A 27,335-nucleotide genomic window follows, 5' to 3' on the forward strand; every position below is an offset into this window, starting at 1 on the left:
TACAGTACAGTACCAAGCCGTTGCAGATTATGGTAGCACTGGCGGCTGCTGTTCAACAACTACTTGGGCATAAATGCAAAGTAAATCATTATACATGTTCACGATGCTGCAGATCCTGGTGGCTGCAGCGAGCGCTAGCATCATCGTTACGAGCCCACCGGCTTTTGCTGTCGGACATGCTGTGTCTAAATTACCTACGCCTGTTTTACTGGCTAGTACCTACCTTCCTTTGACTAGCTGGCCCTCTACGACTGGCTTATTACTAGTTGCTTCAGGCGTCCGGTGGACTAAGCATCATCGCAAATACGTCAATTTAAATGTGCATGTAGAATATATTCAAGTCATAAAGATGCCACATGATAATACAATCTCAACATGTGTAAAATCATATAAAAACGTAAATTATTCATGCCAAGTTTCCTTTTTGAAAGCCGTCAACCGTTAATGCTCGTCGCCTTTTCAAAATGAACCCATTCCCAGAAGAAAGTAGAAAACACTCAAACACCAAACATTAATGATAAAAAACTCGCTCATGCCTCTGCCAATCCAAATTTGCTCCATCCAGCTACCTCTTCATAGTAAATGCCCTCTTCAGCAAACGACCCTTCTAAGCGTCTCAAATTTTAGACTTTAGTCTCAGTAGACTGTCGGTAGGTGTTGGACCAGACATCGCGGCGGGGTCGAGCCAGTCTCTTCAGGCCGAACCAGGGAGAGTTGACGGGGCTTGGACCGGTGTAGATGAAAACGTCGTACAAGAACCCGCCAAAGACGGTGCCGAGGAACGGGGCAACAATCGGAATCTAATCGAGGTTAGCAAAAGGTTGTGCCTTGTTGGAGTCTCAGAGCAACGTACCCAGAAATAGTAGCCCCCAGCAGAAAAAACCTCGGTACCGTAGCCAACAAAGTAGGTGATGAGGCGAGGACCAAAATCACGAGCCAAGTTGATGGCATAACCAGTCTCCCAACCCAAGCAAGCACCGATGCCAAAAATGAGGAAAAAGAGGGCCAAAGGTAGCATTTTGCCAGCGCCAATATTGTCTTCGTCAACAAGGGCAAAGATGACAAACTGAAGAACGGAGCTCGAGAGGAACTCGGAGAAAAACATGCCGGTACGGGTCATGAAGGGGGCAGGGTATGTACAAAAGACACCGGCGGTAGCATTGGGGCCCGTCACGGTTCGGATTCCGGGGCCGCCCTCAAAGTTGTCAATGGCGGACTTGTAGTTGCCGTATATAATGGCAGCGCCGGCCATGGCACCAAGAAGCTGGGCAATGGCGTAGACGGGGAGTTTGCGCCAAGGGTGGCCACGGAAGACACAGTTGGCCAAAGTAACAGCCGGATTGATATGCCCGCCAGACTTGCCGCCAACGTAGACACCGAACATGACACCGATGCTAGATATAGTCAGTATTGCTGAGTACAGCCATTCATTAGAGAGATGCTTACCCCCAACCCCATGAGATACTCTGGTAGTTTCCTTTTTGTTCTTTACTCAAAACGACTTGAGCAACGACACCATCACCAAAGATGATGAGAATCATGGTGCCAAGGAATTCGGAAAACGCATCTTGCCATATGGATCGAATCTTTGTCCAGGCGAGCTCCTTTTCTTCGGGAACAGGCAGCTCGGGATGAATTGGTTCGGGATTGCTAGGAGAAACCATCTTGGTCTCTTGGTAGGAAGTAATCTTGTCGACGGACGACGCTGACACAGAGTCTTGAGAGACTGGAAGGGACATTGATTCGAGATAAATAGGAAGAGGACGGGTAAAGGGCTGCAGTCAAGGAAATCTCGGATGCAACTCCACGGGGAAGAGGTGGTTAATATGCAGTTTTGGTGGTGTGAGGCGAAGATGGTGTGGCGGGGCCTAGCCGTTGCAACTAACCCCGCGGACTGAGGAGACGAGCGGCCAGGATGAACAAGTTCAAGAGTTGGGATAGGATCTGGGGATGGTGTCGAGCAAGGAATATAATGGCGAGTGCCCTGACAGGGCCAGGAGACGTGGCAGAGGAATGCGCGTGTGTGGCCTGTCCGGTGGTCTCGGCCGCGCGGGTGGGCCTATGCACTATTATGTACGGAGCAGTGGCGGCGATGATGAGGATATAGTTTCGTAGGTGATCAGGTTCAAGGAATCTAAATATGCTTGTACGAGCAGGTTGTTGATGGGACAAGGGAAAAAGCAAGCCACAGTGGACAAGCTAGGGGTGCGAGGATTGATGAAAAGTTTGGAGGATGCGGAGAGGTGCCATGTGTGTAGTGGACTTTTGGGGGGAACAATAGAGGGGGAGGAGCAGGGAAGAGGCGTTGAATGAGCGCCTACGATTCCGCTATGCTGGTCAGCTACTGGCAACTGCCCGTTCTTGAACATGGTCCGGGCTTTTGCAAGATGCGGCAAGTCTGGGGCAATATGGGCAAGAGCAAGAAGGAACGAACCTATAAGAGGGGAGGGGCGTGTGTGGGCTAGCTGCAGGAAACAAACCATCAGCGCGACTAGGGCTAGGGAAAAGTCAAAGTAACTATACAGAGCATGGAATAAAAATAAAAAAATAAAATAAAAATCGGACGAATGAGCCAATATGAGAGGAAGGGTCTTATTGGGGGTGCAGCACCGAAGAAGAGGGGGGCCGGCCCAATGACTACGAATAATTAATAGCAGCGGCGGCGACGTCCGCATTCTGCGGAAAGCAAGGGATGAAATATCGATCAATGACTTTGCGGCGGTTGTGCCGGGACTTGACATACTTTGACGGTTCCGGCGAGTCGCTGGAACCAGCCCGGGGCTGCGGAAGTGGCTGTCATTTGATCCATTACAAGGTGTGGCTGAGCATCGGTTCCTTGGCCGTGGCGTAGGCCACGAGGAACAAGTGGCGTTTGAATTCAGAGGCGGGCTGTAAGTAGTAACTAGGCAATGGCAATACATTTTACAGGGCAATTTTTCTCCTCATATTCATCACATTTGAGGTGTTCCATCTACGGTGTGGCATCTCCAGTCATTCCATTATTTTCCTCTCGTCTGCTCACTCAGGATGGGCCTTGGCTGTTGAAGTGAGATTTGGCGCCACACCTCTGCTGATCACCCACGCCACCCCCACCCACTGCGGACTGCACTGCGTACGTACTGCAGACTGCAGTGCAGGACTGCCAACGCCAGCGACCGGGGTGTCCGAGGAGGGTGCTGTAATGCGCGCTGAAAAGATTTGCTGCCAGGTGTTGTGAGAATAAGCACCCTATGCAGGCCTTTTTTTTCTTTTCTTAAAAGCTCTCTTTTGGTACCAGTTAACATTTGCGTTGAACTGGTCAGCCAAGGTAACATTAGCAGCCTTATTCGTCTGCGCCTGATCTCATGCAACAATGCCCAGCAGTGTGCGACGAGTTCCGTGCCTGGATAAAATTATTGTGTACGGGACGCCTCCGTTTTTTGCCTGCCCTGAAGCCCACAAGCAGCCCTCGAATACTGAAGAATGGGATACTTTATACGGGGTCTATCAGCTCTGGTTACTGGTAATATTATTCGTACTTTACCGTGGGGATCGTAAAAAGAAATAGTGCACCACGAATATTGAAACGGCGTTTGGCGAGCACCTTCAAAAGCCCGCTTCGGCCTCTGAAAGCCCCTCGTGGCGGCCAGGACCAGCCACCAACCCTTTTTTTTTTAAAAAATAAAATAAAATAAAAAATAAAATAAAAGTGCAGGCACACAGCAAAATCAAACCAGTGCAAGCCTCGCGCAAGGCTGGCAGCAAGCATTCGGCCCTTTGCCCCGACATTGGCGTTGGCCCGTGCTTTTTGGTGTCCGATTTAGAGGGTCGCTCCATAGAAATCGTCTAGAAGGCTCAAAGAGGCTCGGCGTTGAAGACCGAGTTTTCTGACCGGGGGGCGCTTGCGGATCCATTAATCTGGACATTGGACGTTTTGGTGACGGAGCGTCGGATCCTTGTCCTGTGCCATTCGCTTGGCGAGCTCGTGAGAAGAAGAACAAGAACAAGAAGAAGCTCTGCGCCAAAGTTGACCGCGCTGCAAGGTTCGTCTGTGGCGCCAGCGAACCACTCCCCAAATGGAAAATGCTGACCGAAAACAGTGGACAATTTCGGAACGGCCCACGACTGCAGCAAGTGCATTTACTTTGCAGTGGCTTTTTGCATCATCACAAGTGACATTCAAGTACACGCCCACACCCCCGGAGCGGTCCCAGCCAAGTCAAACTCGTCTATCCCTTTTTCCCCAGCCGGTTGATGAGAATTTCCACGCCATGAGTAGCGCACAGCCCGTTTCTTAGATTTATTTCTCATCTCGTGACGCTGTAAAGCTCCTCTTCCCCACAGCCCTCCGGTGGTTGACCATGAGAGTCCATACACCGCGGACTGGGGGGCTGTATTGGTTATAGAGATGCCGTAACGCGAGGCAACTACCTAGCCGACGTAAATTCGCTCGGGATCCGTCGGATGTAGCTTGTTAAATGTTGCTGACTTTTCAAAGACAGCTCGACGAGAGAGACATGTGCTGGTCAACTACTGCATGCATGCGCAACAGCGCAGCTGGTCCCTGATGAGGGGTAGCTGTGCGTCCCAGCCTTGCGCCAACGAGCAATAGTCCGCGTCGGCTGTGCTATAACTAACAAGAGCAGATCAAGAGACAAGAAACACGGGAAATAGGGTGCATTGTAAATTGAGCGACGGTGTCTAGGCTCGGAGGTGGCTTGAGTTGGCCCGGCTTTTCTCCAAAAACGCTTCCCCGTGGGCTCCCTGGGCTGGGGAGCGTCGGCGCCGCCACAAAACGGGGTCTGGGGGAGTCGGAGTTGCGTCAGGCCCTCCACATGCCAACTGCACGAGACTACAAGTATTTTTGCGATCCCCCTTTGTAGCTGAGATTTTCTCCTCTAGTATTGATTCATCCTTTGCCCTTCTTCTTCTGCTGTCTCATCTCCATCTTCTCCCTCTGCTCACTCCGCATCATCATCCAGCTGCAAAAGCGCACTTCCCCATCTTTGCTTACTTGATCCCCGCCATAACAACCGTGCTGCTGCGACCAAAGCTTCCCCGCTATACTTTATGCTCGCCAACCTCGTCTCCCAGACTCACTCCAGATTCATCAACGCCATGGTTTCTTCAGGGAAAGATGTCTTTGTTGGTGCCATTGATCAGGGCACCACAAGTACTCGCTTCCTCATCTTCAACACCAATGGCGAGGTCGTCGCCCTTCACCAGATTGAATTCAAGCAAATCTACCCCCAGCCCGGGTAAGCTTCCACCCCTCCATGACCGCGCCAAGCTGCGTTGCGCAGGCGTTTGTAGTCGCACACAACTCGCGCGCACTCTCAGTCCATGGCGCACTCTCTCCTCAAGAGAAAAACAATTAAAAGGTCGAATGACTAATTTCTCCATCCTCACAGCTGGCACGAACATGACCCTGAAGAGCTGATAAGCTCCGTCGAGCAGTGCATCGACGGCGCCGTCGCGGCTTTTGAGGAGCAGGGTCACTCACGCAGCCAGATTGCCGCCGTTGGCATCACCAACCAGCGCGAGACCACCATTGTCTGGGACAAGAAAACTGGCAAGGCCCTCCACAATGGCATCGTCTGGACCGACACCCGCTCCCAGGAACTCGTCCGCCGCCTCAAGCACCGCCTCGGCTCCAAGGAGCTTACTAGCCGCTGCGGCCTGCCGCTGTCCACCTACTCCTCGGTTGGTAAGCTTCTCTGGCTGCTTGAAAACGTGCCTGCCGTCAAGGAGGCGTACGAGAGCGGCAACCTCGCTTTTGGTACCGTCGACGCCTGGCTCGCCTACAAGCTCAATGGCGGCCCTGACAAGAACGTCCACGTCTCCGACCCTTCCAATGCCTCGCGTACCATGTTTATGAACCTTGAGACCCTCGAATACGACGCCGAGCTGCTCGACTGGTTTCGCCTTGACCGTAAAAAGGTCCAGCTTCCCAAGATTGTCCGCTCCTCCGACCCCGAGGCCTTTGGCAGCCTCGCCAACACGGCCCTCAAGGGCACCAAGATCACAGGCTGCCTCGGCGACCAGTCTGCCGCACTCGTCGGCCAAAAGGGCTTCACGCCCGGCCTGGCCAAAAACACCTACGGCACCGGCTGCTTCCTCCTCTACAACGTCGGCCCCAAGCCCATCTTTTCCACCCACGGCCTCCTGTCCACTGTCGCTTTTGATTTTGGCCCCGGCAAGACCATGTACGCTCTCGAGGGCAGCATTGCTGTCGCTGGTTCTAGCGTAAAGTTCCTGGTCGACAACCTCGGCTTCATTGAGTCGTCTTCCAAGTTGAGCGCTCTCGCCGAGACTGTCGAGGACAACGGCGGCTGCACCTTTGTTACGGCTTTTAGCGGCCTGTTTGCTCCTTACTGGATCGACGACGCCCGCGGTACCATTTTCGGCATCACTGCCTACACTAAGCGTGGCCATATTGCCCGCGCCACCCTCGAGGCTACTTGCTTCCAGACCAAAGCCATCCTTGACGCGATGGAGAAGGACAGCGGGCAGGCTCTGACTGAGCTCGCCGTCGACGGCGGCATGTGCAACTCGGATCTCATCATGCAGGTTAGTACCGACTCATGATCGACAGCAGCCACATGCAGGATTCTAACAAGATTCGCAGACACAATCAGATTTCATCGGCATTCCCGTAAACCGCCCCGCCATGCGTGAGACGACGGCTCTCGGCGCTGCCATTGCTGCAGGTCTGGCCGTTGGCATCTGGGATAGCTTTGACGACTTGAAAAACGTCAACAACGACGGCCGCACAACTTTCAAGCCACAAATCACCGCCGAGGATGCCAGCAAGCGCTTCTCCCGCTGGGAAAAAGCCGTCGAGATGAGCAAGGGCTGGGCCAACTACGACTAGACTCGGGTGGGTGGTTGATGAAGAGGGTGTACGACTATGGCGTTGTTTTTTTTTCTTGACAATCTTGTTGATACTTTTGGTTTGGAACACATGATAGCAACAGCTCTTCTTTTAACGGCTCGGAACGAGCCATGGAATGACGGAATGACGGATGCTTTACTCATGAATATAGCAAAATCCACCTTTTATATGAACAAAAGAAGATTTCTCTTTGCCGCCCACTTGATGATATGTTCATGTAACTTGCCCCTGACCGAAATGGCTCCACGCCTATTGCAATAATGCGGTACATGGCCACACTCACGGAGTTTCACCTCCTCCATTGACGTTGTTACACCAAGGCCTCTCGGGGACAAAGGCCTCTTTGGGCCTGGGCGGGCGTCGTCTGGCGTGAAGCCACAGTACAGCTAGCTGGCGGTGTGCTGCATTGATAGTCTTCAAGCAGCCCTGAACGAATGAAGCTTAGCGTTTGGAAGCTGGGGAAACGGGGTAGGTAATTTATAGCTTGTAAGAAATGAGTGGCGTGATGCTTTGCTGGGGAAAGCAACTAATGAGATGCTCGGCTCTCGATGGAAGTTCAAGATGCAAAAGCTGGGGAGTTGTCACACAGGTTCAAAGTGAACAAATTGATGCTGCGCATTGTTTGGTGGAGCTTTTGGCACGTTTACAGCGGCCCTCTAGCGCATCATCCGCCGAAACGCCCTGTAATCAAGCTGCAGCAGGCCCTGTACCTAATAAACACTGCCCACCTGGAAAGCCCATGGGTACAGTGGCACGAGTGGGTCCAAGCCATTTTGCAGAGCTGCTCGGAAATGCCTGGAGTATGACGCCAGCCTGCATCTGCACATCCTCACCACCATCTCAAGCCAAGCAAATTCTTTCATCGCTCTCCCTTCCACACACCATCTATCCGTCCATCCATACCCTTCAATTGCAGCAGTTCCACTGGGCGCCCCCGACCATCTGGTCCAAAGTTGCAAAGCTTCCGTACAGAGTACATTAGTCAGGACCTCTTTTGCCGTTTCCCTTTCACCTGCAATTGCAACCTGAACATGGGGTTCCACACAGTCGGGACACTGAGAAAGCTTCCATAAAGCTCAGCCACGACTAAGAAAAAGCGGACATGGACCTCGCAAACTCAATCCCGAACTGAATATAAATGCGGACCCAATCCTCGGTGTCCAAACTGCGAACCCGAGATCTGAGGCTGAGGCGCGTCCCAAAGCAAAATACCTCTCAATCAGTGCTAGTATTGGTAGTTACCTACCTAGGTAGCTACCTAGGTACTGTGGCAAGTGTCACAACGGCAGCGCCAGCCATTCTGCGACTCTGCTACCAACTACCTCTCTGTGAGCATCTTCTCCTCACATCTGCTTCGGCCCATCTTCTAGGCAATCTAATCTGACTTACACCTTGTTGTAGATTCTCTCCGCGCTAGATCTATATCATCTCTGCGTTATTGATCCCACCCCCTTCACTCTCCCAAGCCTGGCGCTCGCTTTGCAATATCGCCGCCAGTGGTGCCAGATCTCTCCATCTACCGTCATCGTTTCACCACTTCTTTACTTTTTTACACACAAGACCCATCTCTGGCGGGCCTTGAGCTCGGTGTGGAGGTTCTCCACGACCCTATCAGCCCTTGGACACCAATCTGCATCGTCTTGTTCGCTGCTGCTGTGTATCTTCCCTGTCCATCTGTCAAAGCTCAGTTGACACACGCACCTTGCCTTCCCAACGCAGCCCACTATAACTCGCTACTCAATGCCCGAGGAGGAAGAGGAAGTCTCGGCCGTGGTAAGCCAGCATGATGGCTCCAGCGGTGATGAGGCCAGAGACAATGCCTCGACCGACTCTGCGGGGGGGTCCAAGAAGCGCAAGCGCGGCAGATATCAAAAGACCTCGTGAGTAACCTCTCTGTCTTTGACTTTATGAGGACTGTCAGCCTTGCATACTACTGGCTTGTCTGTCTATGCGATATGACTAACCCGGCATCTCTCCAGATGCGAGCTATGCAAAGCGCGAAAGGTCAAATGTGATCGAGCAGAGCCTGCGTGCTCCTGGTGCGCTCGCCACAATCGTACCTGTGTCTATCTCGAAAGGCAAAAGCCTGGCAGCCGCATAGGCTTCAGCCTCGAGCTGGAAGCCAAGGTCAACAGAATCGATGCGCTGCTGCAAACTCTTGGTCGCCGCGTAGAGGAGCACATCGCTGAAGGCCACGCTGCGCCTCCACAGACGCTTTCACCTGCCATCAGCAACCACGCTCAGTCTCAGATTGAACTCTATGCGCAGGACAGAAACAGGAGCAGCCCTGCCAGTGCCGCCCTTCGAAACACGCCGTCAGGAGTGGGAGGTCCGCCATCTTCGCTTCCTGGCCAAAGCTGGGATGATGGCGACCAACGCCAGGGCCGAATGTCTGGTCAGGGGATGAATGTCGACTATGCCAATGTAACGCTGCATCCTCCAAGGATAGCACCACTTCGACGAGGACCGTCATCACTGTCTGCCGGTACAGACTTGCCGCCTCAAGATATCGTTTACACGCTGGTCGATCTGTATTTTAAGCACTGCAACACGTGGTCCCCCATCCTGGACCGCAAGACAACATTCACCATTTTTTTTGGTTCGACATCGTTGAGCGAGGCCGACCGAGTTCTACTGCATGCCATTGTGGCAACGACGTTACGATTTCTGAAAGATTCTAGATTTTCACCCGAGATGCGCGCCCACTACCACGAAACATCTCGCCAGATTGTGCAAATGTATGCCATGGAGCATGTTAGTGTCGAAGCTCTTCGTGCTCTCGTCATTGTTTGCCTTGACGAGCTCGGCACTTCCAACGGGCCGCGAGGTTGGAACTTGCTCACGCTGCTTGCTCAAAACGCGCGGCAGCTCAGCCTATGTGAGGAGAGCAGCGTCTTCCTTTCCGTCGAACACAGCGACGATTCGCCCATGACTGGCTCCATCAGACGCATTGCCATCGATCGGCCACAGTCTTGGATCGAAGACGAGGGCCGCAGGCGGCTCGCTTGGATGGTCTACCTCCTCGACCGATACGCGACAATTGCTACGACGACCTTTGATTTCATGTTGGATGATACCAAAATGAAGAGGGTACTGCCCTGTTCTTACGACCTCTTTTCCCGCGACATCCCTGTTGAAACACGCTCTTGGGGCTCGAGTCCCGATCAGCATGGAGCGGTTGGCCTTGTTGTAAATAAGCCCGATAATCTGGGCAGTTTTTCCTATCACTGCGAAATTTTGAGAATCTTGAGCAAAGTGCATGACTTTCTCAAGACACCTTTGGATATAACATCTTCCTCCGAAATGGCGGCTTGGAGGAATACGTATCGATCACTGGATGCTTCGCTTGATTCTTGGCTGCGAGGACTGCCAGGCGACTACAGCAAAATCTCTGCCTTGTGCCACTCGGATCCTGCAAGCCGAGTCGCCAACTGGTTTATGCTTCACAGCGCCTACGTCACGGCTGTTGTACGCCTTCACTCTTCGGCAGCATACCCGACTGTTCGATCACATCTATTTGTACCCTCGCACTATGCTATGCAACGCTGCCTGTCAGCTGTGCAGAGCTTGGGTGACATTGCGCAAGATGTGTACGAAGCCAGCGGACTGGATCATTTAGGTCCTCCATTTATATTCTCCCTTTGGGTCGCAGCGCGCCTGCTTCTTGTCCACGCTGCGACGACCTGCTGCCCGGTTGACCCGCGCATTGAATTCTTTATCGAGATTCTGGGGCATGTCGGACAGTACTGGGAGGTGGCTGATAATTATGCAAAGGTCCTCGCTCGTGTTGTTCAGCGCGGCCGACAAGGGGATGTCAATTTCAACGCCATGCGACAGTGAGTAATGCGGTGCGAGAGAGATGACAGTAGACGTGTACTGACATGGCTAATGTAGGAGCGCACACGGCCTCGTTACCCTTGCTGGATCAACCCGTCTAACAGGAATTGAGCCTACGTCTACTCATATCACCTCGCTGAGCGAGCTGGACAACATTGACGTCTTTGACTTTTTTAATTACCCTAAAATCTCCGATGCCGTGAGGCGAGCACTCAGTGGTCAATTACAGTCACAGAATACAGCAGATAGCGAGACACCAAGGCTGCCAGACCCGGAATCTGACTGGCTTGGATTCACGCCCCAAGGCTCATGAGCCATGTACCGTATACTATATTCTACCAATTCATGCATTTACACCCTAATTATGACAATGGCTACAAACTCGAGCTTGTTGAGAGGAAATGAAGCGACAGAAGGAAGCGACTCGAGAGCTTAGTGATACCAATGCGATCGATCACGGCTGACTTTGTATGGAAGACACGTATGCGTCACGACGTTACCTCTCAATCACTGAGGTTCATCGCAGCCACCAGCTCAGGTCCTGCTCCTCAGGCTGATCAGCAATGTTCTCTTGCTCAACGTGATGTTTCCGATGTTCCACCTGCGAGCTGGGCTGATTCCGGACGCCAAGAAGTGATTATGGGTTATCTTCAGACTGTTGTCGGTCATCGTGCTCCGGGTCCGCTGCCGCCGACTGGTGCGCAAGATTATGAGGACGCCGCAAGAATGCTTCTGCATAGATCAGCGCAATTCCTTATTCCAAATGGCCATTCGTCATCCTGCAAAAGCTGCGATACCGAGTACACCCTGAAGCACGCCATGACCGACACCAGGTACACAATCAGGATGTTTCGACTGTCGCCATACCCGGCGTCATTGTCCACCGCGCGTGTCCACACGAAGCCGAAATACACGCCCACAACAAGGAGTAGTGACAGGAGCGACGAAGACAAGAACATCTGCGGCGCGGGCACAGTTAAGACGAAGGTGATGCTCGGGCAGAAGTATTTTTGCGTCAGCTCACGCACACTGTTACAGGTCCTCTGACGCATCAAATCGTGGTGCTGCGGATCGCCCTGCCTTCGCGTGCCGAGAAGCTCGCCGTCAAGGGGCATACGACCGAGAATCCAGCCACAAACCTGCGTCGGCTGGTGCAGGCGACCCATGATGCGGCTTTGGGTGGTGGCGTAGTACACAGCCATGAGAGAGGCCAGGACGCTGAAGAGGGACAAAGCCCGCGCGACCCAGTGTGTACTGCTAAGCTCGGCGAACCTGGGTCCGGTGATGACTATTTGCGCTACAATAGCCGCCTATGCCTGCATCATCAGCCGACCCAGCATCATCATGTGTTTCCGTGAAGGGCCTCGTACTTACCGCCACTCAGATCATGGCGCATTCATCTTGGACAGACCTTTTGAAGTGGGCTCGCGTCGTCATATTGTAGAGTCCCGAGAACCTTGGCCTGGATGCGCCACGTCACCTGGCTGCCGAAGCAGTAGTAGAGGAGTCCTCGCAGGCCATAGAGTCGTACCAGTGCCACGGAACGATAGAAGACTAGGATCAAATAGTTGACGTAAAAGGATCCGGCAAGGCCTAGAAATTGCAACACTTCAACACATTCGACACATCCTCCATGATGAGTTTTCGTCTTGATTTAATGGCAGATGTCCCGTAACGACTTTTTCCAAGATCTCGGCTGAAAATGAAGAGTTGGGCCGGATTTGCAAAGCGGTGTGACGACGTGCAGCCTGTCCAATCGGCCAAGGTCTGCATTGTAATTTCTAAGCGCCGGGGCTGGTGAGATGGACTTTTAAAGGCTGAGAAATACCTCAGAGAGTGCAGCGCAATGCTGAAGGCTGCAAAGACTCTCGCGAGCAGAATTTCTAGGTGGCATGTAGCTGAATCAATGCGGCTTGTATGCTCATGCTGTCGTCCCTGTCAGCCAGCGCTGCCAAGGGAAACGACAGGTCCTTGGGCCGAAAGAGATCAAGGTTCTAACATCACTCGTGACTTTTTATACTTCTTCGCAGGGCAATGTGGCGGAGCTGGTTGATCTCCGGGCGTCCTATACGGTGGGGTGAACCCCCACCCGACACAACGAGTACACATATCGCACGTATATACGGATGTATAACTTGGTCGAATCCAGTCTCCAAAGATGCTCGAGTTATATGAAGCTCAGTTTTTGCTAGTTGGTGCCGTAGTAGAGCGCCATGTTTTGTCTGAGGCGAGATTCGCTACTGTCGGTAGGATGGCTGACGATGTAAGTTGGTAGATTAGCTGGATCATAGAGTGGCTGAAGATGCGCTGTTCAAACTACGGCTGCTTGTCGCCCGGCACGTCATTAATCTCGTCTTGGCCACACCAGACTGGAAAGTCCCATGATGCCTATAAGAATGGGCATACATGTATAGTTGCGGGCAACTATTGGCAGCGACCCGCCTTGTCTCGTGCCCCTTGCTCTTGGTTCTGGCAACCTTTCTTGGAGCGGTACTCGAGGTATTAAAAGCCCACACATTATGCATTATTACCAACCTTAAAAATAAAGAAGGTCCCTTGATTATGAATCTTGAGTTGCGTTGGTATTTCAAGGGCAGGTAATTATCGAGGAAACGCCGGAACTTGCGCACCATTTACCTTGACGACTTGAAGTAGATTAGGTGGTGAAAAAGCGCACATTCTTGCCATATCTGCACGTAAAAAGTTCTTTACTCTGTCGAGTTCAAATGATCAGAGAAGACCAAAGAATGGGCTTTGTCGATGCATTTAATTCGTATGCACGTGAGCCGGCGACGTAGCTGGCCAGGTAGTTGGTAATTACTTGATAGGTAGCAGTGCAAAGAAGGCTCCGCAGGCCGCGCAAGGACGCACAACAAGACCCTTGCGTCGGTTTGCCAGAGTGGGCGGGCTTCTTTCTTATCTGGTGTGTTGCAACTTGCAAGGAGAAGGACAAGGCGTAGTCATTTGCTTCATCTGGCAAAGACATGAGATGATTGGTTGATCTCGGCCGCCATGCAGTCAAAATGAAGACCACAATGCAAATTTCCAGGGCCCTAGGATCCGGGTTTCCAGGTCCCTCACTGCGTTGAAACGGTACTTGCGTGCCAAATCTCGAATGACTCGGAACCGGCGCCGTATTGAATCCGAACAGTACACAGTCCATGACGTTGTAAAAATGACAAGATTTGAAACTAGCAATCAAAGGTGAAGAATAATGTCTTTGATCTATAATTGATCGATTCAGAACCCTGGCCTTTTTGTCTTATAGTGGCGGCCAGCGCTGTTGCGAAGCGGCCGCTTAGCGATGAAAGATCGAATATGTAGGTACCTATGTATGTACAGTGGGCCCAAGGTAATCCAGAGCAAACCTACCGCCATTGAATCCCTAGACATTGCTACTGCGAATCAACTCGGGGCACTGTATATATAAAAGGGCCCTCATTGCAATCAACCAACTACTGCTACCAACAGTGAATACTGAAATTGACCAACGAGGGTTCAATAGAAGCCACACCCCACAAAGTTGGAACTTTTCCTACCGCCCAGCCCAGCCCTACCGGGCGCCAATGTGGTAACAAGGGGTTAGGTGACACCGAAAAGGGACAAGCGGCTTGGAGACAAATTCCGCTTACTGGTCGCTCGCATTCGTGGGCGAACCCGACGCCTTACGTTGACGAGACGGCAACGGGTGGGCGGACCGAAAGAAGGGGGGGCAACGTAATTCCGTTGTGGCTTGCCCGTTTCTCTAACCTTTTTTTTTTTACTGGTGGTATGAACCGAGCCATGCATTTATACAGACGCAGGAATATAATAAAATGACTTTGGCCTTTTGTTGGAGTAGTACTTTTGGTTTCACACGCTGAACCGCCACGTGTTTTCGAGCGTTAGAAAAGAACCCCCCCCTTTTCAATCCCAAAACTCCAATGCCGTCGATATGCTCTGTTTATAGGCCACTTGGTCGGAAGAGACCCTGTTTTCTCATCGCTTAGTCCCTGCTTGCCGAGCCCACTCTGGGTGGTGATGCGGCAAGGCCAGAATCATCGTCTGCGCTAACTACTGACTGGTAACATGAAGAAACTCGGGCGGGTGGTTTGGTGGAGCTATACGAAACCAAAAACCGCCCTGTGTTATTGCTCTATCTCCCTCACTCTGGTCATGGTCATGGGTGGGCGGTGATTGTAACTTGTCAGTGTTGGTGCTGCAATACCTTGTTGGGACCACCACCGCCAGCCACAGGGGATCGGTGTAGCCTCCCCCCCCCCCCTCCTCTGCTCGATTATTGCGTGTTGATGTTTGTTGGGGGGCGTGAAGAGAAGAAAGCGGGTTCGTGAGACTGTATGCTTGGTTTATAGGACGGGTGTAGCGCGCGGTCCCAGCACGGCCATGCTGATATGCTCCGCGTCAGGCTCCCCAAGACCCCATCGTGTAGCGAGTTTGCTCCTTTTTTTTTCCTTCTTGGTTTCCGAGATCTTGTTCCAATCACTATCATTGATTTTTACTCCTCCTATTCATCTTTGATAATCCTGCATTCATTCCTTATCCGTCTACGCCACAGTCCTTCCTTCATCTCTTACTGTATTAGCGCTTGAGATTTGGCTTCATCAAAACCCCCTTTGATTTTTTTTACTCGGCATCAAGCTTGGCACAGCGATACAAAGCCGTCATGGTATTGTTGTACTGCAAAAGAGCCTCCCGCGTCGCGCTGCTGGCCAGTGCGGCGGCTGCCTTCTTCCTCTTCTTCCTCCTTCATCACATCCTCTTCCCTAGCGTTGCCTCTCCCGAGAGGCTCAAAGAGGCCGCCGATACCGTCGACCACTGCGACACACCGAGAAACAACACAAAGCCCCGGATACCAAATATTGTACACCAAATATGGAAAAACAAAGATCTATCCACCTACCCACTCACGGCGTCCTCGAGCAGCTGGGAGTGGCAATTCGAAAAGGCAAACTACACCATCAAGCTCTGGACAGAAGCCGACATTGTAAATCTCGTCAAGACATCGTACCCGTGGTTCCAGTCTACCTACGAATCTTACAAGTACGACATTCAGCGCGCCGATGTTGCTCGGCTGATGGTGGTGCACCACGAAGGCGGCATCTACGCCGACCTGGATGCCTACCCCTCGGAGGATACCTCGGCCGACACGATAGCCTGCCTGCAAGCTCTCGGCTACCAGGCCATTCTGTCGCCCACCAGCGAGGATAGGGGCATCAGCAACCACTTCTTCATGGCGGAGCGCGGCTCCGAGTTTCTCCTGTGGGCGCTGCACGAGGCCAAGAAGAGGGCAACCTCGCTCTCCGGACGCTTCATGCTGCCCTACGTGGCCGTCTTCTGGTCCACGGGCCCCATGATGGTCACGGCCGTCATGAACGAGTACGCCTGGCTGTACAACCAGGCGGCCGAAATCAAATCCATGGCGGTGCTGAAGGACTCGTTCCTCCACAGCTTCGTCCACCACGCCGCCGGCAGATCTTGGCATGGCTCCGACGGGCGTGCGTTGAACTACATTGCAGATCACTTTCAGGACATCTTTGCGCCGGCTTTGATTGTTGTGGCGGCTGTGGCCACGGCACTCTTTGTCGCGCGGCGATGGAGACGGTTTCGCCCACACGTCTACAAGGCCGTCCGCTCGTCGCAAGTATAAAAGCACAGTGATATTTAAGCTTTATGGAGTACTGGCTGGAGTATGTTTTTTTTTTGTGTGTACTATTAGGTCTTTCAAGGACAGGCAGCGTCCAAAGTAATATCAGAGCCCTAGCCACATTTATAGCCTTCTGGCTGTTGGCAATGGGCACCTTCCCATCCACCTTGCCACCACTTCCCACCTTCCCAGACACATGCCAGCGTCATTTTCGATCATCATTCTTCAATCATCTTACAACACGGCTGTGGCTCCATCATCTCCTACAACACCGCTATGGCACCGGCTTAGAGCCAATATGGTCAAGATGTTTCGATCAAAGTTGAAAGCAAAGATCGAAGACCCCGAAGAATGCCGCAATAACCTCTCCCACTTGAAACGCAATGTCCCGTTGTGGCGCCAGCTTAAAAAAAAGATGTTTCGATCAAAGTTGAAATCGAAAATCGCATACCCCGAAAACCGCAGCGAGATTGGCTACCAGGTGAAACGCGGCTCTCCGCTACTCAAACTGGGTGTCTGGATGCTGGCCTTCTTTGTATACGTGGTGTCAATACGCATCATCGTTGTTCGGCATGGTTTCGATTGTGAAGTCAAAGAGACGGAACTAGGCCGCGATTACGGTTTCCTGGATTCCCTCGTGGGTTGGACATTTTGCATTGTTGCGGCGGGGGCGACGTTTTTGGTAGGACAGGGCTACTTTGGGTATGTTTTGTCTATCAGATCTCGTCGAGAATGGCCTGGCGAACAGAACTGACAAGATCAAGGCTGCGTGCTACAAGAGACATAATGGAACGCGTTCAGCATTCAGCTACAACGTTGGCCTATGTCCTTCTCAAGACGGTACGAATGCCGGACGGCGGTCACTCGCACGGTCATCTACCACTTGTGGTCTAGTATGAAGACTTGTAAAGCAAACCTGCCCGTTGAACTTGTGCTGACCAAAAGAGTGAATGCTTGGCGCTGCTGACGGCGTATCCCGTCGCGCTCTTGCACAAAGTCCGAGGAAACTGCCACGAGCCGGCGGTGACGAGATACTGCCAGCAAATTGCCTCCAACTTGAAGGCGCTACGGGATGGCGAAATAGTCATCGTCAGGCCGCCAAATGAGACGAGCTGGCGTGGTGGCCCTGGCCAACCTGATCGATTCGAATTCTTTTTTGAGCTGTTTTCTCTGCACTTGGAAGAAGAATTCAGCGATTATTGGAGAAAATCGACATTGCCCTCGATGATGCCGGAACACATCATCTGCCAGCTTCGCGATCATTTCGAAAACCTTATCGACAGCCACCGTCTCGACCCCAGCCTCGCCCCTCATGCCCGTGAGTAAAGCAAAGACAAGAAAGCGCGCCCAAGGGCATCTCTCGACGACTCCCCGCTGACCCTTGTACAGGAGAAAATATTGACATGTTGGCCCTCAGCGGGAAACAATGCAGAATATACGCTGGCTGCGATGTGATTCCCATCTGCACGCTTTGGATCATCGACATTTGCTGCCGGATGGTTGTGCTCTTTGTGCCTGTGCGGCGCTGCTCCTGGCTGGTCAAAACGGTTGGCCTGGACCTTCTTGTCCGTATCGTGCTCATCGTGGTGGCGTCGACCATGGCCATGTTGCTCCTCGCCGAGATGTGGTCATTCTGGGATCCGTTTGGCAAGGGCATGAGTACGTTTTCGTGGACGCTGGGCCTCGCTTCGGAACTTGACAATATGCTGAGTGAATTCTGGGAGAGAGAGACGGAGCGTAGGCAACATTTCATGGATCCCTCCTCCGTGTCATGTTCAACGGTGACGATGACAACGACGACAATGACAACGACAACAATGACAAGGACAACGGGGAGCGAGAGAGAGGGAAGCACAAGTAGCAGTAGCAATGAGACGAATAATGTTCACGGCTAAATGGAGCGGTAGGGAGACGACGCTAAACTCGACGATGAACAAGTCGAGTAGCAATGAAGGGAGGAATATTATTAATAGAATAGACTTTTGCAAGTATATATAGACATGTTAATACCCAGACGCTATTCAGAGCTTGAAAAAGGCATTACCTTTAGTGATTTATGATGAGTTACATGCGCCACCACCCCCACTAGGTAGGTAAGGTACCTTTGCGCATCGACAACATCAGGCGGCCCCATCAACAGCCGCCTGCCATCTACAGTGGTGTGTCCGCAGGCTAGCCGGTGATGAGGAGGGCTGGTGGCATTCTCACTGTCAACATGGCCACCTGCGCCTTGGCAAAGTGATACAAGGTGCGCCTGTACCAGAAGAGCGCCAGTGGCAGCGTGCCGCGTACTGCCGTGTGCAACTCAGCATGAGGCCAGTCTGGCGATTCGTGGACGGCCAAGCTCTGTGTTTGTGCAACTGCGGGAAGAGCGACGACCAAGTTTGCAGAGGCAATTTCTGAGATGACTGGCACATGGTCTTTGGCTGGCACATCTCACGTTTGGTAGGAAGTTTGCAGGAATGAAAGCTGACGGGCGGGCCCAAGTTTGCTTCTCAAGTTGGTGGCTGCGCTGTGTCGCTGTCCCGAGTTCGATTTTCGGGCGGCGAGCACACCTATCCGTGGGAGCACCCCCTTGTTCACACACATCTATCTGCGCGGGGAGTTGAAATCTAACTAGTTGGCACTAAAATTTTGAAAGTGTGCACATAACTAACTATGCCACCGGACAGGGGAGGGTGATTGTTGTTGCGCTCATCAGACGGCGCGGGCGATGGTGGCAATTGTTCGCGATCCAGACAATCCCTAATTCTTCGTACATGGGTGAATATTAGCACCTTAAGTTTTCACCACCAAAAGCGAAAATAATGGCAGTGTTGTTAGTTGATACTCTTGTCAGTGACCGCAGCGGTGCCGCTACGCACTCAAGGGTTGGGGAGAAGGTCGCGGATGGTCAACACGGCTGATTTAGGTACCTAACACGTCACACAATTTCCCCCACCAGCTTTGGTTCCTTGGAAGAGAGGGCTTGGAAAAACTGCGGGAATTTCCGAGTCTTTCATGAATCGTGTGTACGGACCCACTTGGAGTGAAACTCAAAGACGCAAAGGGCAAAAAATCGCATTTAGGTGGAACGGGTGAAAGCCTTAAAAGCCACCACCCACCCGTCCTCGCGCAACGGTTGCCGTACCACACTTCTTCCTTTTATCCTCTCTTTTGCTAGCATGTTCTCTCCTGCGAGGTTCCATCCAAGACCGATTTCAACGATGCGCACTCTAGAGACCGCCTCATTACGACTCAGACGAACACCACCTCGATCTCGCTGCTTTATAACATAAATAAGAATGCGTTGAGGCATATGCATAAACTCGGCGCGGCGAATGTTTAGGGTGGTCAACACGGCGCACGAAGGCTTATATCTGAAAATAAACCTCCACTCCTCAACAACAAACCAACCCAGGCTGGTGTAGTGGTTGCATACCTTGCTGACACACGGCGAAGCTGGGGCGGAAGCCTACTGCGTGGAAGTCCAGCGGAACCGTGCCCGAAAGGGACGAGGAGGACCGGGTTCGAATCCCGGGCTTGGAAACAATTTCATTTTTTGCTGCGCTCCTCATTTCGAGCCAACCCAGCCATCTAGCTAGCCTGTGGCTGTGTTGCGGTGCTTGCTCGCTCGTTGTGTGTGTTAGAGGCGAGGCTCTCTCTCTCTCTCTCTCTCTCTCTCTCTCCTGCTTTAATACAGAGGGGCAAGGGGATGTCGCGCCAGCTAGCATGCTGGTCGACCTCTCCAGATTCCATGTAGAACACGCCTCAGCATCATTACTGTCTAGCAAACAGGGAATGAAGCGGGCAAGGGTTGTACCATGTCCTCAAAGGCCGGTCAGAAAACGAATGCACAGACAGCGACACAGGCAACATGACTAGTGGGTGCAAGGTAATTCAGAGCAAATCACTAGTTAACCAAAACCCAATACATTGCTGCTTGAAATCACCTCGTGGCACTGTGCTTTGCGGTGGAGGCTTAGCAGTATTGTCAGCAGCTTAAACAGCAAGGCCTTTATAAGTCTATAAATCGAGCCGAATAGTAGTGTTTCCTTCCTGATATTTTGTGCGTATGAAAATAAGTTAGTACAAGATCTTGGCCGTCCACATGCCTACGTACATAGGTGCTGTCTAGAAACGGAACCCCCTCGATGCCACGCCAAGCCCCCCGCTAAAGTTAGCCACTTTTTATTATTTGGTAGGTAGCTCGCTGTTGAAGATGCCAAATCTGCAATCCGCAATCGTCAACTTCCAATCCTCCCTCTCTCTTCTCCTCCATACTCGTCTCAACACCCTTCATCGCCATCCCTAATGCCAATTTTTCGACAGTAGTCGCTTCTACAAACGTACATCATACCAGCGCCTGCTCCCAGGCTGAAATACTCCCGCACTACTCAAATACCCTGTTCTCCCCTAACTCCATCACGCATCTCGTCTGCTGCCACCACGCCACATCGCGACCGAATCACCACGTCACCCACACTCCCACGGGCTTCGCTGGCTGGCCCTGACGATATAAATGTCCAACCTTTTGCAATAACACGGCCCAGATACTATAGCCATGAAGCACCTGGCGTTCCTTCTTGCTGCCGCGTCAGCTTGCGTATCCCAAGCACACGCCGACTCTCCCCATATCGGTACGTCCATTCAACTCGACAATCTCGGCCCGCGCAACTTCCTTAACCCCAGCCTTGACAATGTTTCCCACGAGAAGAGCTAACACATGAAACTCAGCTCGAGTAGAGTACGCAGAGCCGCTTGACCTGCCAGAAGCCTCCGCCCAAGTCGACACACAAGATGCTGCAGTCATAGTCGACCGCGCGATAGACGCTGCACCTTCTGGATACATTCCATCCTCGTCAGCATGCCCCGATTCACCTCCCACGATCCGCTCAGGTAGCACCATCGGCCCGGATGAAAAGACATGGCTCCCCAAGCGTCGCAAAGAGACGATACCTTATATGCGCCGTCTTATCAAGCGCCTGGCCATTACCGATTTCGACAGCGAAAACTACTTTACCAATGTCACACACAATTCCACGAAGCTGCCCAACATTGCCATCGCCATATCTGGAGGCGGCTACCGTGCCATGGTTGGTGGCGCAGGCGCAATTGCCTCTTGGGATGCTCGCTCCGCTGGCAGCGAGGAGAAGGGCAACCTCGGTGGCCTGCTGCAAAGCGCAACCTATATATCTGGGCTTTCGGGCGGCGACTGGCTCGTCGGCAGCTTATATGTTAATAATTTCACCTCGGTTCAAAGCGCTGTTGACGCTCCTCTCATCTGGCAGTTGGAAAACAGCATCTTCAAAGGTATGCCCTCCATGGCCAACTACCAATTGCTCTCAATTCGATACTAACTTGCCACTCAATAGGTCCCGACCAGTATAGCGTCCGAGGATACTACACTGACATCTTCAACCAAGTAGAGGCCAAGTCCAACGCCGGATTTAACGTCTCAGCCAGCGACTACTGGGGCCGCATGCTGGCATATCAGATGGTCAACGCCAGCAATGGTGGGCCAGGATATACTTGGAGCTCCATTGCCAATGATGCAGACTTTTCAGCCGGCAGGGCGCCCATGCCATTTCTGCTCGCAAACGGCCGTAGCCTTATAAAGACTACCATTGCTTCCACCAACTCGACAGTTTACGAGTTCACACCCTGGGAGCTCGGCTCTTCGGACCCGACCCTGTCTGGATGGGTGCCGCTCCGGTACGTGGGCACAGTATTCGAAAATGGCCAAGTGGCGGACCAGGATAAATGCGTCACGGGCTTCGACAATGCCGGTTTCGTCATGGGCACCACGTCGTCCATTTACACACAATCCATCTCGTACCTCAAAGACAATAACAAGAAATACGTCCCCGGCGACGTCCCTGATTTCGCCATCAAGACGGCCGCGAAGCTCATTTCCGCGCTGAGTGACTCCAACTCGTACGATATTGCCGAATGGTCACCGAACCCTTTTCGCGGCTTCAACACGGCCACCAACCGCAACGCCAACAACTCGCGCCTCAACCTCGTCGACGGCGGTGAAGACGCCCAAAATATCCCCTTTCACCCGCACTTGCTCCCCGACCGCGATGTAGACGTCATCTTCGCCTACGACTCGTCTTCGGACACGGAGTATGGCTGGCCCGACGGCTCCGCCCTCGTTGCGACCTACGAACGCTCGCAGCAGTCCGCATTCAAGGATACGCCCTTTCCGTCGGTCCCGGACAAGAACACCATGCGCAACCTGGGCTTTAACACACGGCCGACTTTTTTCGGTTGCAACGCCACCAACTTTACCGCGCACGGCAGCGACGTCGCTCCTCTGGTCGTCTGGCTGCCTAACCACCCCTACGTCTACGACGGCAATTTGACCACATTCACCTGGACCGTCAACGACGGCGAGCGCGCCGCCATCATCGACAATGGCTGGGCCGTCGCCACCCAGCTCAATGCCACCCGAGATACCGAGTGGCCCGCCTGCGTCGCGTGCGCCATCCTTGCCCGCAGCTTCTACCGCGCCAATGCCACCGTCCCCGCGCAGTGCACCAAGTGCTACGACCGCTACTGCTGGAAGGGAAACACGAATACCACCACCCCCAGGGGACCCTACGACCCCACTTACTATGGCAAACCCATCATTGTCAACGATAACGCTGCTGTCGGCCGCGTGCCAGTCGCCACGTCCCAGCTGCTCACCGCGATGCTGTTTGTGACAATGGTGCTTGTGCTATGAATAGAAGATGGTGTTTTGAATGACGCAACGGCTGAGCGAAAAGATGGAATGATACCTTGTGACAGTTGTAATTCTTTTCTTGTTGAAATATTTAGCGGTATAAAGAGAAACTTGTCAAGTCTCTAAAATCGTCGAGTGATTAATCGCAGGCGCTGGTGCAACAATAGAGCCATTATTTTGTGTTGTACAAGTCTTTGAATATTTTGTTTTTTCCATCTTTTTATAAAACACCCTTGACAGGTTTTCCTTCTGTGACTTTGGTCATTCAAGTCCTATTTCTTGTATTACACGGCGATGCTAATCGCTGTGACTAGGCCAGCGTGCTTTCTCCCCATCTTTCCACAAGCCACAGGCTCCTGCAACTCCAAGGCGGGGCGCTGTGGCTGACCGATAATCAGCTCTTTGTCGGCCGGCTCAGGCGGACAATTCCTAAACTACCTTGCCAGGCGGCCTTTTTTTGCCCTTTTCCCAACCTTTCAACTCTGTCAGCTTCTTTTTGCTCTTGAGCTTCAACGCTCATCTAGACGGTGCCTCTGCAGCTGCGAGGGCTTTGCTTTACCAATTTATACCCGAGTTATTCTGTAGCTTGCTTTACGCCTTCCTTGCCTTGTTGCAACTCCGGTTCCCAGACAAAGGACATGCGCGCTGCAAGCTTCCAGCCAATCAATCAAGCTACCGAATAATCCGGCGTCACGAGCCATCACCTGATTGCCTGGGCACGAGAAATGGATGCCTGCCTGACCAACGCCTAGCTCAAGCCTGTGACCCCCCCATTCCCGGTCTACTTGTTCTGTTCTACAATCCGAGCTCGCTGCATTTCTCAGTCATTTTCGCTTTTGCCCAACTTGCAACATATCACCCTCATCAGCTCGCTCTTCACACTCCAGAAAACAATCAAGCTTTCGCGAAAAGCCTTGGCTTCCTCAACCCTCCTTCCTCCCTTTTGTGCCTGCATACATACAAGCTGTCATGAGTCGGGAAAATATCCCCGGCCCGGATGCGGCCCTGCGATTAAAGGATTACTCCAATGGCTCGACAGCGCAATCCGCGCCGGCTACCCGGGCCGCTCAGCATCCTTCCGGTAAGGCCGGGCATGGCGTGGTTGTCAAGTTTCTGCGCGGCCTTGCCTTTGCCGTGTACTTTTGGTCCTGCTGCTTCGTGTAAGTTTTTTTTTTTTTTTTGTTTTGACATGCTTTTTGGGGAATGCCCGACAAGAAATTAGAGACCGCTGGCTAACAAACTTAACTGCAGCATCGCAATCACCCAGCTGGTTGGCGCACCCCTCTACTTTGTCAACAAGGACATGTTTTACGCCTACATGGCCATGACCAAACGGTCCTTTGCCCTCGTCATTATTGTTATGACCAGGATCTGGGGGCGGACTACCATTCGTGTCAGCGGCGACGAGTCTGTGGCTGGTCAGATCAAGACGATGCCAGACGGCACTGTTCAGTTTGACTTTCCTGAGCGCATGGTCATGATTGCAAATCATCAGGTGGGATATCAAAGTTGCCTTTTTTCTATTCTCATCATCCCGCTGACATCTCTCAGATTTATACAGACTGGCTATATCTTTGGTGGGTTGGGTACGCCAATCGTGTTGCCATGCATGGCCACATCTACATCATCCTCAAAGACTCTCTTCGCTGGATCCCTATCATGGGAACTGGCATGATGTTTTTTGGTTTCATATTTATGTCGCGCAAGATGGCAACGGATCGCCCGCGTCTCGCGCACCGCCTGCAGAAGCTCTGTCAGCTAAAGACGGCTCCCAACGGAAACAAATATTACGACCCAATGTGGCTCCTCCTTTTCCCCGAAGGTACTAACCTATCCTCTAATGGAAGACGCAAATCCTCGAATTGGGCGGCCAAAAATGATCTCAAAGATCCGGAACACGTCATGCTACCCCGAAGCACAGGCACATTCTTTTGTCTCAACGAGCTCAAAGGCTCGGTAGAATATGTCTATGACTGCACAGTGGCCTATGAAGGTATCAAGTAAGTCTCGCCAGATTTCTTTCGTCATCTCTTCAATTTAGCACCTTGAAAACAATTTTTTTTTAACTTGCCTCATAACACAGACGTGGTCAATATGGAGAAGAATTCTTTACGCTAAGCGGCACCTATTTTGCTGGCCGCCCTCCCAAGTCTGTCAACTTTCACTGGAGAAGATTCCGCTTGGACGATATCCCTCTCGATGACCCAAAAGAGTTTGAGGTGTGGTTGCGAAACGAATGGTACAAGAAGGACGAGCTCATGGAGATTTACTTGAAAGAAGGTCGCTTCCCGTCCATAACTGACTCGACGACTCCGTATGTCGAGACAGAGGTCAGAACTCGGTCTCCTTTTGAGATTTTCCAAATTTTCTCTGTTGTTGGTATTATTTGGCTGATGTGGAACAATGTCCGAAAGCTCTACGCCGTTCTCACCCAAATGTTTGAGTAAGCGCCTGCGCTAGCAAACTTTGCATTTTACTCCCTCTCGAACCTCTGCATGGGTTTTTTTCTCGTGGACAAAACATTTTTACCTTTCTATCGGATCCCGTTCTGCGGCTCTGGATTTTGGCTCAACGTCTCGGTTGGCCGTGACCATGACCGCCGTTGTATGAACTGCGATTGCCCCCTCCGGCGGCTCGTGACGGCTCGCATAGCATTGCTTCTTCGAATGGCATGTGAGGAATTGTCCTCGAGTGCTGTTCATCATTCTGCCAGGTGCCACATCCGAGCAGGGCCTCGTCTTGACTTGGGCACTGAAGCCAGTACTCCGGAGGGTAGTTGGTATCAAGATCATCTGTCAACTTGAGAGTCATGAATGGTGTATCACCTTTCGCCGTGTCTTTGACTGACAATCTCTGTGGCGAATTGCTCCAGTCGGACTGGGAGGATGAGATCCTGATCGGTGTCTCTTCAATATCAAGTGTGCGTCGAAACTTTGACTGAAGCTCCGTGCTTTGATGCCAGTTGCCAGGGGGACAGCACTTCTTTGATCTATGCAGACCCGAGTTGCCATGGGAAGATGAAGAGATGCGAGAGTCCTGCCAGTCTGCGCTGCTGAAGACGAGGTGCGGTGGTGTAGGATGTGACGGCATGTCATCTGCCATGGCAAGTGAATGGGGTCGCTTTGGCATATTGAGGAGGAACGTTGTGGATATGGGGGAAGATGTCTGGACTTGGGGCAGTGTGGTGATTGAGGAAGGTATGCTCATGTAGCAGAAGGGGTAGCGGCAGGGTACCAAGGGCAAGGCAGTATGGGTGATGGCAGGTGGTATAAAGACGCATATGGGATGGGCACTTTTGTGGAGGCCCGGACGGGTTGGGGGCAATGCCTTGAGAACAATGCAAAGGGAAAGCAAAGAAATGGCCAAAACTATGAAGAAAGGGCAAGAGATGGGGAAACGAAAGAGGAGGGTGTGGAAGGGTATTTATGTGCGGGCAAAAGACCTGGCCAGTCTGGCGAGTGGCCAATCAGAGGCCAGGACTGCCAACCCATGGCACGCTTCTCAGCTTGACATGCCGCTCCGATTTTGCCAAACCACGATCATTGTCTTGACTATTACGATATATGAATAGATTTCTTCAGATCAATGCCGGACTTGGGTCTTCCATGTGCTGGGATGCTTGTTGTGCGTGCAACGGCATGTCCTCATCGCCCACTTACACACGAAGTGCCGCATCGGCGGCGTCAGCGGTGCTTCGACGTAATCAATGGCAGATCTCGAAGCCCGAAAGCTTAGCCTGGTTCTTTGAGAAATTTCTGAGATGAAGAATCTGCATATTTGCGTCGTTGCGTGGCTGTCAAGTGTAGTCGTTTTGTAATGGTGACTTGCAATATCAGACGAGTGAAACAGGCCACGGGCGGATTCTGGAACCTCTGCTCGTCTGCTCACAAATATGAAATTGTTGCCATCTTTTCCATGACATTGGACTTTGTCTATACTTTATATGTGCATTGAGTGCATGTATGGATATCTACGGACAACAACGTCAGTCCCCCCTGTTAGTGTGTCTGGGTAGGATACAGGAGAGGTGAGGAGACATCAAGACGAGGGTACGCACTAAAAGACTACCGGCCAGCACAGCAACACGGTTGTGAAAAAAAAAAAAAAGAATGAGAGTCCAAGTGACATCTCGGCTATAATACTTGTGAAAGTCCGTTTTTTTAATTGATCTTGACAGCAATTGCGCTGAAAATCGGGTTCATGTCGTTCTGCCCGTACCAATCGTCGTTGGATTTGGCTGGTGGCTAGGCAGGCGGGTCGATCTGCTTCCT

At 52.1% G+C, this 27,335-nt stretch overlaps 9 protein-coding genes across 9 annotated transcripts; 6 read left to right on the forward strand and 3 right to left on the reverse strand.

The window, feature by feature from the left end:
* Window positions 1-623: 623 nt before the first annotated feature.
* On the reverse strand, window positions 624-1,739 carry BBA_05051 (MIP family channel protein; the record flags this gene model as incomplete). Its single annotated transcript, XM_008600148.1, has 3 exons — window positions 624-800; window positions 854-1,394; window positions 1,447-1,739. The coding sequence occupies 3 exons, from the start codon at window positions 1,737-1,739 to the stop codon at window positions 624-626; spliced, it is 1,011 nt and encodes a 336-aa protein (XP_008598370.1).
* A 3,358-nt stretch (window positions 1,740-5,097) lies between these two features.
* Window positions 5,098-6,853, forward strand: BBA_05052 (glycerol kinase; the record flags this gene model as incomplete). Its single annotated transcript, XM_008600149.1, has 3 exons — window positions 5,098-5,237; window positions 5,391-6,549; window positions 6,608-6,853. 3 exons carry the CDS (start codon window positions 5,098-5,100, stop codon window positions 6,851-6,853), a joined length of 1,545 nt encoding a protein of 514 aa, XP_008598371.1.
* Window positions 6,854-8,614: 1,761 nt separating this feature from the next.
* On the forward strand, window positions 8,615-10,714 carry BBA_05053 (C6 transcription factor; the record flags this gene model as incomplete). Its single annotated transcript, XM_008600150.1, has 2 exons — window positions 8,615-8,754; window positions 8,854-10,714. The coding sequence occupies 2 exons, from the start codon at window positions 8,615-8,617 to the stop codon at window positions 10,712-10,714; spliced, it is 2,001 nt and encodes a 666-aa protein (XP_008598372.1).
* A 704-nt stretch (window positions 10,715-11,418) lies between these two features.
* Window positions 11,419-12,346, reverse strand: BBA_05054 (uncharacterized protein; the record flags this gene model as incomplete). Its single annotated transcript, XM_008600151.1, has 3 exons — window positions 11,419-12,021; window positions 12,123-12,265; window positions 12,319-12,346. 3 exons carry the CDS (start codon window positions 12,344-12,346, stop codon window positions 11,419-11,421), a joined length of 774 nt encoding a protein of 257 aa, XP_008598373.1.
* Window positions 12,347-15,374: 3,028 nt separating this feature from the next.
* BBA_05055 (MIPC synthase) lies at window positions 15,375-16,358 on the forward strand (the record flags this gene model as incomplete). The annotated part of the gene is made up of 1 exon (XM_008600152.1): window positions 15,375-16,358. The coding sequence occupies one exon, from the start codon at window positions 15,375-15,377 to the stop codon at window positions 16,356-16,358; it is 984 nt and encodes a 327-aa protein (XP_008598374.1).
* A 295-nt stretch (window positions 16,359-16,653) lies between these two features.
* Window positions 16,654-18,250, forward strand: BBA_05056 (uncharacterized protein; the record flags this gene model as incomplete). The annotated part of the gene is made up of 4 exons (XM_008600153.1): window positions 16,654-17,057; window positions 17,120-17,248; window positions 17,303-17,673; window positions 17,745-18,250. The coding sequence occupies 4 exons, from the start codon at window positions 16,654-16,656 to the stop codon at window positions 18,248-18,250; spliced, it is 1,410 nt and encodes a 469-aa protein (XP_008598375.1).
* Window positions 18,251-20,898: 2,648 nt separating this feature from the next.
* Window positions 20,899-23,064, forward strand: BBA_05057 (lysophospholipase precursor; the record flags this gene model as incomplete). The annotated part of the gene is made up of 3 exons (XM_008600154.1): window positions 20,899-20,974; window positions 21,072-21,647; window positions 21,710-23,064. 3 exons carry the CDS (start codon window positions 20,899-20,901, stop codon window positions 23,062-23,064), a joined length of 2,007 nt encoding a protein of 668 aa, XP_008598376.1.
* A 969-nt stretch (window positions 23,065-24,033) lies between these two features.
* BBA_05058 (acyltransferase-like protein) lies at window positions 24,034-25,511 on the forward strand (the record flags this gene model as incomplete). Its single annotated transcript, XM_008600155.1, has 4 exons — window positions 24,034-24,224; window positions 24,316-24,559; window positions 24,616-25,064; window positions 25,148-25,511. 4 exons carry the CDS (start codon window positions 24,034-24,036, stop codon window positions 25,509-25,511), a joined length of 1,248 nt encoding a protein of 415 aa, XP_008598377.1.
* Window positions 25,512-25,632: 121 nt separating this feature from the next.
* On the reverse strand, window positions 25,633-26,166 carry BBA_05059 (uncharacterized protein; the record flags this gene model as incomplete). Its single annotated transcript, XM_008600156.1, has 1 exon — window positions 25,633-26,166. One exon carries the CDS (start codon window positions 26,164-26,166, stop codon window positions 25,633-25,635), a length of 534 nt encoding a protein of 177 aa, XP_008598378.1.
* Between the last annotated feature and the right edge of the window lie 1,169 nt (window positions 26,167-27,335).

The sequence above is a fragment of the Beauveria bassiana genome (assembly GCF_000280675.1).
Source record: "Beauveria bassiana ARSEF 2860 unplaced genomic scaffold BBA_S00012, whole genome shotgun sequence".
In the NCBI taxonomy this organism is placed as follows: Eukaryota; Fungi; Ascomycota; class Sordariomycetes; order Hypocreales; family Cordycipitaceae; genus Beauveria; species Beauveria bassiana.